Source organism: Schistocerca americana, chromosome 1 (genome assembly GCF_021461395.2).
Source record: "Schistocerca americana isolate TAMUIC-IGC-003095 chromosome 1, iqSchAmer2.1, whole genome shotgun sequence".
Classification (NCBI taxonomy): Eukaryota; Metazoa; Arthropoda; class Insecta; order Orthoptera; family Acrididae; genus Schistocerca; species Schistocerca americana.
This window is the reverse complement of record NC_060119.1, coordinates 547,075,138-547,092,070: the sequence shown is the minus strand read 5'-3', so window position 1 is coordinate 547,092,070 and position 16,933 is coordinate 547,075,138. Positions and strand designations below refer to the sequence as shown.

General features: G+C 38.0%; 1 protein-coding gene across 8 annotated transcripts in view; it reads left to right on the top strand.

Annotated features, from left to right (window-relative positions):
* LOC124605849 (sodium/hydrogen exchanger 7) overlaps positions 1 to 16,933 on the top strand; it is a 166,174-nt gene that overhangs the window by 34,876 nt on the left and 114,365 nt on the right. For 5 of the 8 annotated variants that reach the window (XR_006978686.1, XM_047137786.1, XM_047137820.1 and 2 more), the window contains exons 10-14: positions 68 to 221; positions 502 to 546; positions 3,174 to 3,225; positions 4,973 to 5,005; positions 12,702 to 12,893. Coding sequence is in view for 7 of the 8 variants with exons in the window: in XM_047137786.1 (XP_046993742.1) it covers positions 68 to 221; positions 502 to 546; positions 3,174 to 3,225; positions 4,973 to 5,005; positions 12,702 to 12,893 (476 nt within the window). In the remaining variant the exon portion in view is untranslated. The remainder of the gene's footprint in view (positions 1 to 67; positions 222 to 501; positions 547 to 3,173; positions 3,226 to 4,972; positions 5,006 to 12,701; positions 12,894 to 16,933) is intronic. The other 3 variants (XM_047137812.1, XM_047137794.1, XM_047137837.1) reach the window with 3 other exon arrangements.

Below are 16,933 nucleotides of genomic sequence, written 5' to 3'. Positions count from 1 at the left end.
ATTCAGCAATAATGAATGCCCATTTCATGTAAAAGCTTTGTAAAATTTGAGTTATTTTCATTTGTAGGTCTGAGGGGAGCTATGTCTTTCGCATTGGCCATCCGAAATACTGTGTCAGATGCAAGGCAAGCCATGTTGACAACTACTTCACTGATAGTTATCATCACAGTAATAGTGCAAGGTGGTGCAACAATGCAATTGTTGACGTGGTTCAAGATACCGTAAGTTTTTAATTCTCTCTACTATGTAAGTAACATACACATGCTATTGGAAATGTGCAATTTCAGTTTTTGTCATATTATTATGGTAGTTTAGCAGCACTGTTTCATAAACATGCATTATTTCTTTGAATTATTTAATCTTATATTTATTTGCACTTTGTCAAAAAGTAGGAAAACACTCTTGGAAAGTAGTATTCTTTGAGAAGTTTTGAAAGATAAGTTTCACAATGCAATTTTCATTCATGCATTAATTCATGTAGTCTTTCATCATGTTCCTTAGATCCCATCAAGAAGGAGAACCTTCAGGGATGTGGGACGAATCAAGGTATACATTAACGAAAGACAAGAAAGCTGTAGAAACTTAATATGTACACTGTATTAACAACACATTATCACTTTCCTGTTTTAATATATTTTGTGCTTACGCCAGGAAAATTTGAATAAAGCTCCACTTTGAAAAAAGCTTCTATTTTTTATGTTAATTGCAGATGCTGTGGCTCAGTTTTGTCTTTAGAGGACAAGTGTAAAAGACTTTTCTTGGACAAACAAAGCACTGGAATTTACTGTATTGCTTGTGTTTTGTGATCGTGGCTTTTTCCAGATATTAACAGAAGTTGTCGTAGCACGATATAAACTAAACAGATAATTTTATCTTGTAAAACTGCATATGGTACCACTTGGTTTGTTTTTTCTTTATTGATATCACTCATGATGTAGCTAATCATTCTTCGATTTTCATAAAATTAACAGTAATGTATGTATTATGAAAAGAGTAGATTGCTAGTTATCATGTAGTGGAGATGTTGAGTCACAGACAGGCCCAATAAAAAGACTGCTAAGGAAATGTTGAATCACAGATAAGCACAACAAAAAGACTGCTAAACTTCTTATGAAGTAGATACCCTCCCCCTCCGCGAGCGCGCGCGTGCACACACACACACACACACACACACACACACACACACACACACACACACAGAGAGGCAAATGCAACTCGCACACACATGACCACGGTCTCTGGCAGCTGGAGCCAAACTGTGTGTGTGTGTGTGTGTGTGTGTGTGTGTGTGTGTTGTTTGACAAAGGCCTTGTTGACCGAAAGCTAACTTTCCGACAGTTCTTTTGTTGTGCTTTTCTGCGACTCGGCATCTCCGCTGTATGATGAGTAGCAACTATACATTTCACAATATTGTTACATTCCATCCTGGATTTCCATTGTTTGAAGATTGAGACCAGGAGGTTAGGGGAATGTAGGATATATTGCAGAAAGAATTCCCGCCTGTGCCATTCAGAAATGTTAGTGTTAGTAGGAAGGATCCACATGGCACCGGCTGTGAAGCAGTCATTGAAGTGAAGAACATTGTCAGACAGCATGCTCGGCAGCTGGTGGTCTAGCCATAGATCATGACTGATTTCACAAGTAACCTCCCTCTCCTCCCCCCCCCCCCCCCCCCTGCCTTTGATGGGATAGGTGATGCTTGTGACTAGACGGGAGTAGGAGGTACTCCAGAAGGAGGCCTTTTGGTTGAAAGTCTACTTGTTTAGCAGTCATTTCGTTGTGCCTGTCTGTGGCTTAACATCTCCGCCATACGGCAAGTAGCAATCTATCTGTTTTGTAATATTGTCATTATTCCATCCTGGATTTTCAATTGTTTAATGTTAATGTTGAAGCATGTACACGGTAATGTGCATTGACAATGGATGAGTTGCCCCCAAAAATTGAAATAACATGATTGATAATTGTGCACATGGGCTGTTCTTTATATTTTAGGCTTGTGTGTGTCATATGTACAAATGAAAGTATTAATGAAGTTCATTGCCTGTTGAACACACAAACTTGGTGCTGCGCCACTCATTTGGAAAACTGTGCTGTTGGCTGGAATAACAATTGAAGTAATTTACAACATACTCCTTGGATGAATTTTGTTTTTTGCCACTCTCATTTCTTCATACAAGGCATTTGCCGTCACCTCTATTAAATTTTGTAACATTTATTGCTTGTGAATAACACTTATAAACTTTACCAAAATGCTCTAAGTACTCACACTCATTTCAACAGCATGTTACTAAACTTCTGAACATTTTTTTTTTCCAATGTCAAAAGCTTTAAATTCCTCTTCACACCAAAACAGAGCAAGGAAGCAGGATACAATGTTTAAAAAAATTGATAGTTTTTTATTCCAATATTGTTACTGCTCATTCAGAATCTGAGTTCCCCATGTGACTTAAACGTCCTCCCTGTGTTTCTTACCCTTGCCATGTACTTGTTGGCCCTCCCCTCTCTTTCATCTCTTTTTGACAAACATTATGCATCTTCCACAAAAGGGTACTAGTTGTGGATTGGCTTGCATGCTTGCCTATCTCAGAGTTTGTTTACTTGCTCGGATCAACTCTTTACATTTTCGCCTTTCTTTTGTTTTTTATTTTGATAGAGTTGTTAGAAGGAATTCATAATTCTCATATTTGACAATTTTTTATGCTACTGTAGTGAATTGATCACTTATCATCGTCTACATTAATTTTACTCCTATAAAATTTCTTCGCCTTTACTACTCCATACATTTTTGTTGACCAGCTTCATAGTTCTTCTGGTACAGCTCATACACTCACTCATCCAGTCATATTTTGCTTTTTGTCTTTAGTTTAAAACTCTTCCAATTGAGGTGTCAGGCTTTCATAGATCATTTTTAACTTCCTTAGGCTAGTCCATTTTCATTCTTTCAATAAGGGTTTCCCAGAAGACAGCCACTGCCTTCATGTAATCTCTTAATCCTTTTTTCATTTTGAATAAATTTTTCTGGTTTCTTGTATTGTTCTTATTATTCCTACACTCCCCATCCCTCTGTAATGACCACACTGTTGACAGGATGTTAAACTCTAATCTTCTTCCCTCCCTCCCTCTCATTGTAACAGCTTTAGTACATTAATGTAAATTATGAATTCCTTTTTCAGTGTCGGGGTGGAAGAAGAAGTAGAAATGCTTCCCTATACAGGAGTTAGAAATGTAAGTATCATTGTAACATACCTTATGTAGAATTTTGTTCATTTTATTTTTTGTTTCAGTTATTACTTTATTTTTAAATAACATGAGAAAACTACATATGTATTAGGTTGCTAGAGTGGTTGGTTTTTAATGTGGTGTCTACTTAACTTGAAAACATTCATTGCATTCATGATGGGGCTAAAGGGATGGCTGCTGTGAGACAACCGGGAGACACATCGTTAATAAAGAATTATGTTGTCTATTGCAACTAGCTGTCCCCGAAACTGCCAAGTGAAATTTGTAGAGCTGTCTGATCTATCCTCTGTATGGAATCTGCTTAGTTCGCATCCATCTTACAACTGTAAAAATCTTTATTAAAACTGCTTTGATTAAGAATAGTAGGCCAAATGAGCTAACATTATGGGTACATTGTCTTACGATGTGAATTCTCCAATGTGGAGTCATTACCTTCCTATGCAGTATTGAATTTTATTTTAGGTTACCATACATACTTGTACATGCATTCATGCATTCAGCACATGGTGGTTCTCAGGTTTGTCTGATTTCATGTCACATATCACAATCTTAATACTGTGTGATATTACCTGTTCTCTTTTTTTAATATGAACACCACCTTGCATTCTTCTCTTCAGTCAGCTGCCGTAGGGAAATACAAGATTGAAAGTGAGAGAGGTGCAACTCATTTATTGTCTGCTGAATTCTCTAAATTCTGAGGTTTCGATTCATCAATGAAAAATACAAACTATGGATGTTCTGCAGTATGTTTATTTTGTGAACGAGTTTTTGATGTGCTAATTAAAGTTCATCATCAGACAATCCCTGACTGTAGTCATCAAAGAGTATAGATAACTGGTGGAAAACTTTGAAAAGATATTACATGTGGACAGTGTGACACAAAAACAGAGTGAATTCCATTTTTAACAATGTAATTGTAACACACTTGAAAATACATAAACTAAGTAAATAAATATTAAGGGGAACATACCAGAAGACTATACACCAAAGAAGAAGAAGAAGAAGAAAAAAGCTATGTGTGCTGCTATGAAAAAGGGGGGGGGGTAGCATAGGGGAAAATGAGCAAAAACAGACCTTGTTACCCCTTAATCTAAATTCGTGACTGTCAGTACTGCATAAACAGCTGCTTTATAAAAGAAAGAGTGAAGAATTACATTTAGCGTCAGGGTGTGTGTTTAAGGTATGTTCATTTTCTTGGTGAGGTGGTCAGATGTGTTGGCCATGGGATGGTGTGAAAATAATTGTGATATCCTCACTGGTCAAGCAGTTGCCCTCCTTTTTCCTTCAATGAAGTAGTATTTGTTTGTTGGTATTGCCTGTGAGAAGTTGCTTAATAATACTTAGGTCATAATTCAACAATTACAGCAGCAATTGCACGGTGCATTTTGTCGTCATAGGCACGAGAGCATGCGGAAATGTGTTGTATTTGATAATTTTTGTTTGCATTGTTATGTTAGGATGTGTGTGTTACCTTGAGCTGTATTTGACTTATTTGTAAAGCACACTCATGTGTAATAGTGCATTTAGTGTGTGTTACGACAATTTTGTGAGTATGTCATTGCATGAGCATTGGCCTCATTGTGCTCCTAGCTTGTTTTCCAATAGTCTGTAACAGATATCATTTCATGTTAACATGATTTCTGTTAATGCTGTCTTTTTTAATTAATGTGCCATTTTTTATTTACAAAGAATCAGATGCTACTCTTGTCTTCTCTGTGGCTTGACTTTGCAGGTATACAATTCAATGGGGACAACATTGAGGGAGGTACTGTATACTTCATTCTTTCAATTCAGATCATTACCACAATTCATTTATGTATGTTGCTTTTTATACTAACCTCTTTGACACAAAAATGTGTTTTGCCTGTTAAGGGGCCATTTCAGTTCATTTAGTTGCATAGCAAGTTCTGTATCTCTTCTTAACACTTTGCATATTCTGCGTTAGGGATATTTATGCTGTTATTTTCCCAGTACCAATGTTCAATTATTTTTTTTTCCTGTTTATATACTGGCTTACACCACCTGTCTTTAGAAAATAGTGGTAAAGTCATGGGGCACAGCATTCTCATAAATCATCATCTGTACACAGACACTGTAGAGGAAAACAGTATAAGCTTGGAAATTGTGTTGTCCATGTATTGTGCATGTTGTTCAGCTATGCATTGTCTGTGCATATAGTAGGGTGCCGCTCATGCACTGCTACCACTTTCACATATTGCTGCCCATCACTTGCTTTGTTGTAGTCATGTGTGGAGTGCTTTTAGACTTACCTATCATGTTTTTTTTTTTTTTTTCTTTTCATTCAGAGCATGGAATCATGTAGAAGGTTATATTTTTTGTTTATTAAGCACCACTATTCTTAGGACCTGGTAGACCAAATTTATATTGATAATTGCAAATGGTGGGCTACCTCAAAACATTATTTCATTTGTGTATAATGTAAATTCAGCATTAAATTGTACAGCTGATTCACTTTTCAAATTGTCACTGAAAATGTACAGAAAATATGCTTCAGGCACTGGCCAAGTAGCAGACTGTCCAGGCAGTTCTCCCAGCTTCACCCTTGCATCTTTATGTTCTGAATTTTTCAGAATCCCCAACAAAATCTTTAATATATAGTACTTCTCAAGCTGACATGTATGACTCAGCTTTATGTTGGTGTCAGTACAGTATATAGTTTGCTTAGAGCAATACTGACAAATACGTAAATTTAAAAACAAAACTATCTTCAGTTATCAGGTTTTTATAAACTTCTTTTTATAGGGTAAAGGAAAGAGGCGAATAAAAGTTACGTTTTGCAGTTGCTGAAAAGAGGAAGAAGTTTTTCCAGATCTTGAATCAGGGGGGTGGGGAAACAGAAGATCCATGTAACAGTTTTGAATTAGGGCTGTTTCTGTATTTTAATTTCAAAATAATTTCCTCCACATTATAATAAACTGTAAGTTTGTAAGTTTAGTACCAAAACAACAGAAATTGTTTGGCTAAATTTGTTCCTTGGGAGATTTAGCAGTGCAGATGCCATTTTTAAGGTAATCATTTATGTTATTTAACTATTCAAAAATGATGTGCCACAGAAAAAATTATGTGAAAATTGAAATTATAGCCAATGTAGTTAGATGATCATCAAAACTCAATTAGTTGCTTCCCCATGGTATTTTTGTCAGTGACTGTCATCCAGTGCAGAGAGCATGAAGATATAAATAATGCGAAAATTTACCATGTGGTCTACAAAACAGTCATTCATTTGGTTGAAGCTAAGGGTACCTCATTTTCATATTTATGACTTGCTTTTTTGTTTGGTTGTCCAGTGTTGATGCATGAACTAACTTCTTTCCATTGTACAAGGAATGAATGAGTATCTTGCATGCTGTTTCAGCACCATATATGTTCATTGGCATAATGTATCTCAAATGTGAATAACAGCATAATTTTATTTCCGTAGTTCATTAGGTTTGCTTAATTAATGTAAACATTGGTGTAGTGTTTATTTATGATGTTAAAAATGTTTGCACTTTGAATATCATACCACTTCAAATTGTGAAGTTTGTGTAGAACTAGAGTGTAAACAACTATTATCATTATTGTTGAAAAATCATGTTGCACACAGCTATATTAATCAATTTATTATGTACCTGGGTATGGTCATGAAGAGACCATCGTCAGGTGTATTGTGACATTGTAGTTAAACGTATGATAACTCATAACCACTATCAAGCGTCATGGAACAAACCAAGCTGGCCGGGGTGGCTGAGCGATTCTAGGCGCTACGGTCTGGAACCACGCGATCGCTACGGTCACAGGTTCGAATCCTGCCTCGGGCATGGATGTGTGTGATGTCCTTAGGTTAGTTAGGTTTAAGTAGTTCTATGTTCTAGGGGACTGATGACCTCAGAAGGTAAGTCCCATAGGTCTCAGAGCCATTTAAAGCATTTAACAAACCAACATCTCCATTCCACTATAAATCTGTCACCATAGTATGCGCTTTGTTCCTTGATTTATAGTTGATTAGAAATGTATGTTTGTAACATGATGGTTGATAATGATTATGAGTTGTCACACATCTGGTTACAATGCCACAATGTATCCAAAGATGATCTGTTTGATTGTAACTGGTTGTGCAATGAGTTTATTAATGTAGCTGTGTGCAAACATAATTTTTAATAATTTTTACAGGCTTTAAATCACCACCTGTTCAAAATAATAGATTTTCATTATCATGCCAACAGTAACAGTAGATGTTTTCATGCTTCTTATGACACTATAAAGTTCTCAGACTTAATTACTACTTTGCTCAGTGGATGTGTAAGAGGATAAAACTTGTAACATGTTCTATAACTTACTGCAAATGACTAATTTAATATCTGATGACCATTGAGCAAGGAAATGCCATGATAAAGACACTGGACCCATCCAAGCATCCTGACTTAGGTTCCGTGCAGCTTCCCTAGATCCATGTGAATGCTAGAACATTGGTTAAAGAGGCCTTTTGAAACATCTACTCTCCATTCTACTGGGACGACAGTTGACTGTCTGCGCAAACGGGATGACAGGTCTGTGGAGAACAGCTGTTGCAAGTAGCAGCACCTTACATTTGAATTTCATAGGGAAAGATGTTAGCAAAAGTTAAGCTCTTATAATGGCTGATAAATGTCAGTTCTTTGGATGATACGGTATTTTCAGTCAGCTGACATGTTGTTGCATTGCTTCTGCTTTGTTAAAAAAAGAAAAAAGTGATTGTTGATGTAAAAATGTCTTTACCAGCTCCCAGAACAAAAATTGGTCCACAACTATCACACATAAATTAAAAACTCATTAATAAAAACCCATTAATTCTCTAGTTCTTGCCCTCTAGAACTTTTTAAGCATTGTAGGACTTTCATCAGCAGTAAGGGCAGTGTCAAAAAAATGAAAGAATGAAAGATCTGCATTTTCAGATGTGGCAATATTCATTTATGGCTACCATCTTACTGCATAAAGTTATTAGTAAAAGGAAACCATAAAATAATATGCTACCAGTCTAAATTTTGAAAAAAAAAAAAAAAGTTCATCGGATGCATTTGAATCTTTGTCTATTGTCTAATATTGTATGTTATTAAGCCACTGTATTGTAGCGTAACAGTAATGTGTGGAACTGTCTAGGGAAACCGTACAGTTAGTCAGTGTTTACGTTAGCAGCAGTGAAACCATAAGAAATGTCTGGAGAGGCATTATAGATACTGTGTCCTGTATAAAGAACAACAAAGAAGCATATGTCCTTCAGCTCTTATAATTGCTGTATGGTTTCTGTCCAATTATAGATAACCTTATACTTCCTGTATTTTACTCCTATTTATCATCAGTGTTTCAAATAGAATATATTCCAATAAACAGTGTCGAACGCATTCTCTAGATCTACAAATGCTATAAAAGTAAGTTTGCCTTCCTTCAGTCTCTTCCAAGGTAAGTAAGGTCAATATTGCATCACGTTTTCCTGTTTTTTGCCTCAACACAAACTGACCTTCTCCAAGGGCAGCTTCTACCAATCTTTCCATTTTTCTGCAAATAATTCATCTATTTCACAGCCTCGGTTTAATGAACTCGTGGTTGTGGTGTATACACACCTGTTCTACATGCTTTCTTCTGAAAATGGGAATTATTACATTTTCTTGAAGTCTGTGGTTATCAGTCTACTAATTGGTTTGCTGTGGCTCACTGCAAATTTCTCTCCTGCACCAACCTCTTCATCTCAGAGTTGCACCCAAAGTCCTCAGATGTTCATTGTATATATTTCAATCTCCCTCTTCCCCTACTGTTTCTACCCTCTGCAGCTCCCTCAAGTATTACAGGAATTACCCTCTATTATCAGACATGTCTCTTCGTGTCAATATTTTCCACATGTAGTTCTCTTCACCATTTCTGTGGAGAACCTTTCCTTCCATGCCTTGTCAGTCCACCTAATTTTCAACATCCTTTTAGAGCATCAAATCTCAAATGCTTTGATTCTCTCTCTTTTTTTACAGCCCTTGATTAACTTCCATACAGTATTGTGCTCCAGACATGTGTTCTGATAAATTCCTTCCTTTGATACTAGTAGACTTCTTGTGAGCAGGAATGCCCTCTTTGCCTGAGCCAGTCTGCATTTTATATACTGACTTTGTCCGGCCAGTGTTATTTTGTTTCCAAAGTAGCAGAATTCCCTCATCGTTCCCAATTGTGATGTTAGAGATTTTTACATTTATCTCTCCAGCTTTCTCAGGATCCACAGTGCGTACTCATTAGACTGTTCATTCTATTTAATTAGGTCATGCAGTTCTTACTCTTTTTCACAGAGGACAGGAATCTCTATGAATCTTACCACTGATAACATTTCACCATAAATTTGAATCCCACTCATGAACTATTATTTTATTTCTGTCATTGCTTCTTCAGTGCATAGATTGAACAGACCATACCTCTGTCATACACTCTTTCTGATCCAAGCACTTCGTTGTTGGTCTTCCGTTCTGTTTTTCACTCAGGGTAGTTGTTCATATTATATATTACCCATCTTTTCCTGTAGTTTACACCTATTTTCCTGTGAATTTTGAACAGCTTGTGTCATTTTACATGGTAATACATTTTCTAGGTCAACAAATCCTATAAACATATCTCAATTTTTCTTAAGTCTTGCTATTCATTGTGAATCCTTTGCCCACTGTACCGTTTGCTGCAGCTGTTGCTATCACCCTATATTTGTTGGGCCATAAATCTTCATCCTCCTTTCATTTAGCTTCACTGGCCTCATTATATCATGTTTGAGCTGGTGCATTGCCATTTATTTATTTATTAGCTTGCTTACCACATTCAGATTTCTGATACTCCACACTCTAACTCGAAGAATGTTACTCTTTTGTAGGTCGTCCCCCTCCCCCCCCCCTCCCCCCCATGGACTGTCCACTGGCAGTCCCCCCTCCCCTGAAGATCTAAATGGAGGAACAATACAGAACCTTTAGCTGAGTGAGGGACCATCGTGACACTTTCTCAGTGACTGGCCACCTGTCTTTTGGATACACATCTCTGTCTTTTATACATTGATTTCCACTGCCTTCTGCTTCATCATGCCCTTGACCATTACTGATTCTCTTACCTTTTACAAGAAGTTTCCCACCCCATAGACAAGAGCTTGACCCCCTCCCCCCAACCTCTTTCTGCTTCTCCACCATCTATGACAAGCTGTTGGCAGAACCAGGTGGAGTAGTTTCGACTTGGTCGATTCTCCCAAGGATCTCTCTAATTGTGAGGGAATGTTGTCTACTCCTTGTTTCGACTTTGGTCTTTCAGTACTTTGTCAAATTCTTTGTACAGTATCAAATCTCCTATCTTGCTTTTCTTCCTCTTCCCCATTTTATTTCCTGCAAATGGCATCTATCTTTCCTACGCTCATGCATGCTTCTACAGTTTCGCATCTCTCCTTTAGCTGTTCCTGCTTTACCATTTTATACTTTGCCAATCTAATTTTTTAGACGTATCTATTCCCTTTTATTTGCTTCATTTTGCGAAATTTTGTATTTTCCCTTTCACCAGTTAAATTCAATATTTCTTGTGTTGTTTAAGGTTTTCATCTTGGTCTTTTCTTTTTGCTTCTCTGATCTTCTGCCACCTTCACTGTTTCATCTCTCAATACATCAATCATTCAAAGATCTTAAGGTGTCGGAGGCAAGGAGAAGTTGTTCCAAACCATGGATTAAGGCAGCAGTTGTGTGATCTAGTCCGTAGTTTGGAGATGGGGCACATCAAATCTGTTAATGTTTTTAATGTGGAGCATGTGAGTATTACATACGAGTCTACTGAAATAGATTTAACAGAAGTATGCATTTGTTAGATGCAGCAAAAAAATGAGATGTTAACAATAGGCCAAAAGAGTAATATGTAGTTCTAATAAAAGCATTGTATGTCCATATAAGTCAAACGTTGCAATGGTAAGAGTTGAAAAAAGGAGTCTGAGAGTGAACACCAGCAACTGAGTGGACCACATGATGCATGTATGACTGAAGCAGCAGCAGTGCTGCCATCATCTGTGAAATGATTTCAGAATGTTATTTGGCCTATAATTCTTTATATTGGTCAGGAAGAAAAAATAATTGCTTTTGTAATTAAAAGCTGTACTGTTCTCTGGAAACAAAAATTTAAAGAAATTATTGTGGCAAGAAGAAACAGGGTATGCATGCAGAAAACTCTTGTACTAACAGTTACTTTGATAGCAGAAATCATTAATGGTGTAGAAACAACAGGTACAATAAAATGTAAAAGCAAACAAATACATTGCAGTAGAAATCTGAGTTAATAGTGTAGTAACCCAATTTTATTGCATCATAAGGTTTTTCTGCAGTTACATATGATTTTATACCTAGATGTGTCGTTTCCTTTCAGACTGTAGATCAAATCACAAGATCAGTCATAATGTGTGACTTTCGGAACATACTAAGCTTGTGTTCAGTTGGTCTGTTTTAGTAAAAAGAATAGACAAACATATTCCATTTTAGTGTTCATATTGTCTGAACAAATTCCTTTGTGGAAAAAAAGAGGTGGGTAGAAAACAGTGTATGTTAAAAGAAAGGCATGAAGAAAATAGGCGAGAGAACAAGTGGTTCAAAATCTATCATTCAGTAATTTATAATGTGTTTTTTTCTGTATGTAATGTCTGGTGGGCCAAATAGACATTATAATAATTAGTTTTATCAGAAGGAAAATTTGAGTGGGAAAACAATTAAATTATGAGATAGCATTGGTGGGTAGACTTACCTTCAGTTAGTTATATGTAGAACTGCCTCGTGACACACAAAAGTACACAGCACTATCCTAGTTTTGGAACTCTTAGCTCTTTCTGTGGGGAGGAGAGATGGATAATTTGGAGAGGGTTAAAAAAGGAAGAGCAGGTGACTTACAACTTGCATGAGTGAAACACTGACTTGAGGTTGAGGGTAGACAAAGATGAAAGTGGTGGGATCAGAGAGTAGGAGAGCAGAAATAGTAGAGTGGTAAGCCTTGTGCCAGTTTCAGTCTAGAGATGACAGAATAAGAAATAGAGATACACTATGAGGAATGGAAATGAATAGTGGAGTTAAGTACTAGGAGGGGAAAAAGTATGTGTGAGAGGTAGAGAGGGGAGGGAGAAGAATGAACATGAAAAATCCAAAATGAAATGAGAATTATTAGATGAGACACAATAAATTTAATTTTTGCTACACAATGTTTTTTATTGTGTTTCTTTTATGAAACAGTTTTTGGAACAACCAGATGCTCAATATTGAGCTGGAAAAATAAGTGTTAAGTTTTTTTCTGCTACATTTGTAATGGGATGACGAAAATATTGAATTGAGTATTTTACTTTGCTTATTTGGCCATGGTGATATAAATGAAATGAAAAGATTAAAATCCTCAATATTTCACAGATCCTCAAGAAATTAGAACAGTTGTAGTATCACAGCTTTTTCTTTCTACAGGACACATCGGAGCAGCCTCGTGAGAGCAACAAAGTCAATGAAAAAGCTTGGCTTGCTCGTATTTGGGGGAACTTTGATGTAAGATATATGAAACCATTGTTGACACATGCACGTCCCACACTATTGGAAACCCTTCCTGTATGCTGTAATCCTCTCGCAAGAGTTTTGACAACAACTGAGCAAATGACACAGGTAACATATGCAATTTACAGCGGATTTTTTTAATAATATTTATCATTAATAATCAAGATTAGGATACTGTTTGTTTGTGTGTGTGTGTGTGTGTGTGTGTGTGTGTGTGTGTGTGTGTGTGTGTGTGATATATACGCTAGAGTTTTAACAACAACTTTGTAAATGACACAGGCAACACATGCAATTTACAGCAGATTTTTTAAAAATATTTATCATTAATAATCAAGATTAGGATACTGTTTGGATATATATACACTGCTGGCCATTAAAATTGCTGCACCACAAAGATGACGTGCTACAAACATGAAATTTAACCAACAGGAAGAAGATGCTGTGATATACAAATGATTAGCTATTCAGAGCATTCACACAAGGTTGGCGCCGATGGCGACACCTACAACGTGCTGACATGAGGAAAGTTTCCAACCGATTTCTCATACACAAACAGCAGTTGACCGGCGTTACCTGGTGAAACATTGTTGTGATGCCTCGTGTAAGGAGGAGAAATGCATACCATCACATTTCCGACTTTGATAAAGGTTGGATTGTAGCCTATCACGATTGTGGTTTATCATATCGCGACATTGCTGCTCGCGTTGGTCGAGATCCAATGACTGTTACCAGAGCCGTGCTGAATCCCAATGGGCTCATATCACTAGCAGTCGAGATGACAGGCATCTTATCCACATGGCTGTAACGGATCGTGCAGCCACGTCTCAATCCCAGAGTCAACAGATGGGGATGTTTGCAAGAGAACAACCATTTGCACGAACAGTTCGACGATGTTTGCAGCAGTATGGACTATCAGCTCGGAGACCATGGCTGCGGTTACCCTTGACACTGCGTCACAGACAGGAGCGCCTGTGATGGTGTCCTCAATGACGAATCTGGGTGTACGAATGGCAAAACGTCATTTTTTCGGATGAATCCAGGTTATGTTTACAGCATCATGATAGTCGCATCCGTGTTTGGCGACATTGTGGTGAACGCACATTGTAAGCGTGTATTCGTCTTCGCCATACTAGCATATCACCCGGTGTGATGTTATGTGGTGCCATTTGTTACGCTTCTCAGTCACCTCTTGTTCGCATTGACAGCACTTTGAACAGTGGACATTACATTTCAGATGTGTTACGACCCATGGCTCTACCCTTCATTTGATCCCCATGAAACCCTAAATTTCAGCAGGATAATGCACGACTGCATGTTGCAGGTCCTGTACGGGCCTTTCTGGATACAGAAAATGTGCGACTGCTGCCCTGGCCAGCACATTCTCCAGATCTCTCACCAATTGAAAACGTCTGGTCAATGGTGGCCGAGCAACTGGCTCATCACAATATGCCATTCACTACTCTTGATTAACTGTGGTATCATGTTGAAGCTGCATGGGCAGCTGTACCTGTACACGCCATCCAAGCTCTGTTTGACTCAATGCCCAGATGTATCAAGGCCGTTATTACGGCCAGAGGTGGTTGTTCTGGGTACTGATTTCTCAGGATCTATGCACCCAAATTGTGTGAAAATGTAATCACATGTCAGTTCTAGTATAATATATTTGTCCAATAAATATCCATTTATCATCTTCATTTCTTCCTGGTGTAGCAGTAGTTTTAATGGCCAGTAGTGTGTGTGTGTGTGTGTGTGTGTGTGTGTGTGTGTTTACAGAAAAGCAGCAAGATAATAGATGTTGTGCATCAAAATATAGTGGTCTGAAGTAGCTGTGGAGAAACAAGAGTGCAACATAAACAGTTGTTGCATGTCACTTCATGGGCTGTTGGAGGGTTCATAAAATGGTTTGGTAGACAGATGTGACATGTGAGAGAGATGCAAACAAACCAGCAGTGAATATAAGACAGTTCTTTATTAATTTATTCATCTTAGATAGTCTTCAGAGTGCATCCTGTTCTCTGGCATGATCTGGTGTTTTCTCACAATTGTAATATTCCAACATTGTAACTGCAGGCAAGAAAGGCACGTTGTGTGGTCATTATGCACTCCTTGAATGGTTTCACGCCGATGTAGCATCACAGTCATCATTGGCACCCATGGCACCACACATGGCTCTGCAGTGGCACAGCATGAGGCAGCCAGCAGCATCTTCTATTATTGTGGTGTACCACAGTGCTGCCTGGAGTATAACTATGAACCATGGGCTGCACAGTGGTGGCAGTGTGTTGGGTGCCAAGTACTGGGCCATAAGGCAGACGTGCTTGGATCACAGCCCAGCAGCAGCAGCAGTGGTGATGACAACTTAGTTATGGCAATGACTCCAAGGCTGCAGATGGCACAGTCTGGGTGTAGTTACATTGCCCAGCTGTTCGCATCCATCGTGCTTGCTACGTATGGGTCTTAAGTCAGTTGCTCGATGCTGACTTTGCAGAAGGGCAGCATTTGTGTGTCGCCATGGAAAGGTCTGGAACAGGGTTGATGAGCAGCATCTGTCTGTTGTCAAGCAGCAGTGTGTCAAATTGCAGAAGCTTCCTGATGTGTCAGGTTGTTGTCATGTGGAAGCAGCAGTACAGAAGCAGGCATGTGGCAGGGGGTGTTTATGTCAGCAGGGCATTCGCCGTGGCTACTTTTGCTCCTAATATGGCACTGACACTGTCTTTAGTTTAGGTTGTACAACACGTCTCTCCTAAGGAAAAAATCTGTTCTCAGATTTGCTTTGCAAATTTTGCTGTGACATAGCACTATTGCATATACAAGTATTTACTCTTTAGATTTTTGACATCATTCTTGGTGACACTTGATCCTTTACTAGTGCTTGGCTCACCACTGAGTCTGTCTGTTCTCATTTACACACCCTTCACTTCCAGTAACGTTTAGCCTTTGCTAGCAACTAGGTCATTTCACATTATGGTGAAGGAATGAGGCCCAGGAAGGCATTTTGTCAGCTAATCCTCCCACTTAATATTTACATGCTTAAATTCACATCGCCAGCATCCTCCTATTACATGCACTGCACACATCTTGTAACCACAAGAAAAACCCAGAAAATTCTCGTATATCACATTAAGACACATCCCAAATCTAACAAACAATATCTCAAGCTTCTTAGTGCTGACACCCAAACACTAGACATTCCTTGACAAACTTGATGTTTTTGTATATTAATACTTCCTGTTAGCTTATTATGATCTAAACAGCAATGGAAACTATTTACAAGTTAAAAGATGTCCGTGGTAGCACTTCCATTCTCGCACTCTTATAGTCCAATCAAGTGGTGCTCAGAAAAGCCAAATAGCGGAAAGTTTCATAGATTTTTTAAATTTTTTTTACAAGCTTTCTACATGTTGTAATCACTCTACATTTGCTCATCATTGTAATAGGCCTCAATCAACAAAGTAGTGTATTACCGATGAAAGTGAGGAGAAGGAAAATCCTCAGGGAATTGGGCTCCCTGTTCGAAAGAATATCGTGTTTTTGCGTGCAGTCGGTGGATGTGACGCTACGTCCACTCTTTACAATCAGGGAAAAGTGAAATGCATCAATACACAAAAAAATTTCAAAACGACATTAAATATTTAAAGATCCAAACAAGGACAAGGAGGCCGTAGTGGAGTGTGGTAAATGGTTCCTCATCGAGTTATATGGTTGTGTAAGCAGAGAATCTCTGAACCATCTCAGATACAAAAGCTGCAGCAAATCACCTTTCAGAGCAACAGCCAACATCACTTCTCCCAACTGTGCTTCAGCAAGTTAATGTGTGGCAGCAGACATTCCATTCTAAAAGTATCCGTGCGTTAATCAAGAGTGAAAGAAAATATAGACGCACATGGACCACAAATAAGTGTCTTCGTATGTTGTTAAAAATCTTTTCTCTAAGGTAGAAAGTGTCATAAGTGTCATTCCTGATCCTACCAGACATATTTGTGAACCAGTGTTCTTATCGGAACAGCAGTTTGTTAATCATTAGATAATTCACTTTGTTGACTGCAAGTGAATAATGTTAAATCACCCTAGGCCTCAGAAAATCTTCCAGGATGAGTGCGTGCAAGGAATGGATAAGCATATATGATGTTTCACTAAATTGTAATTAC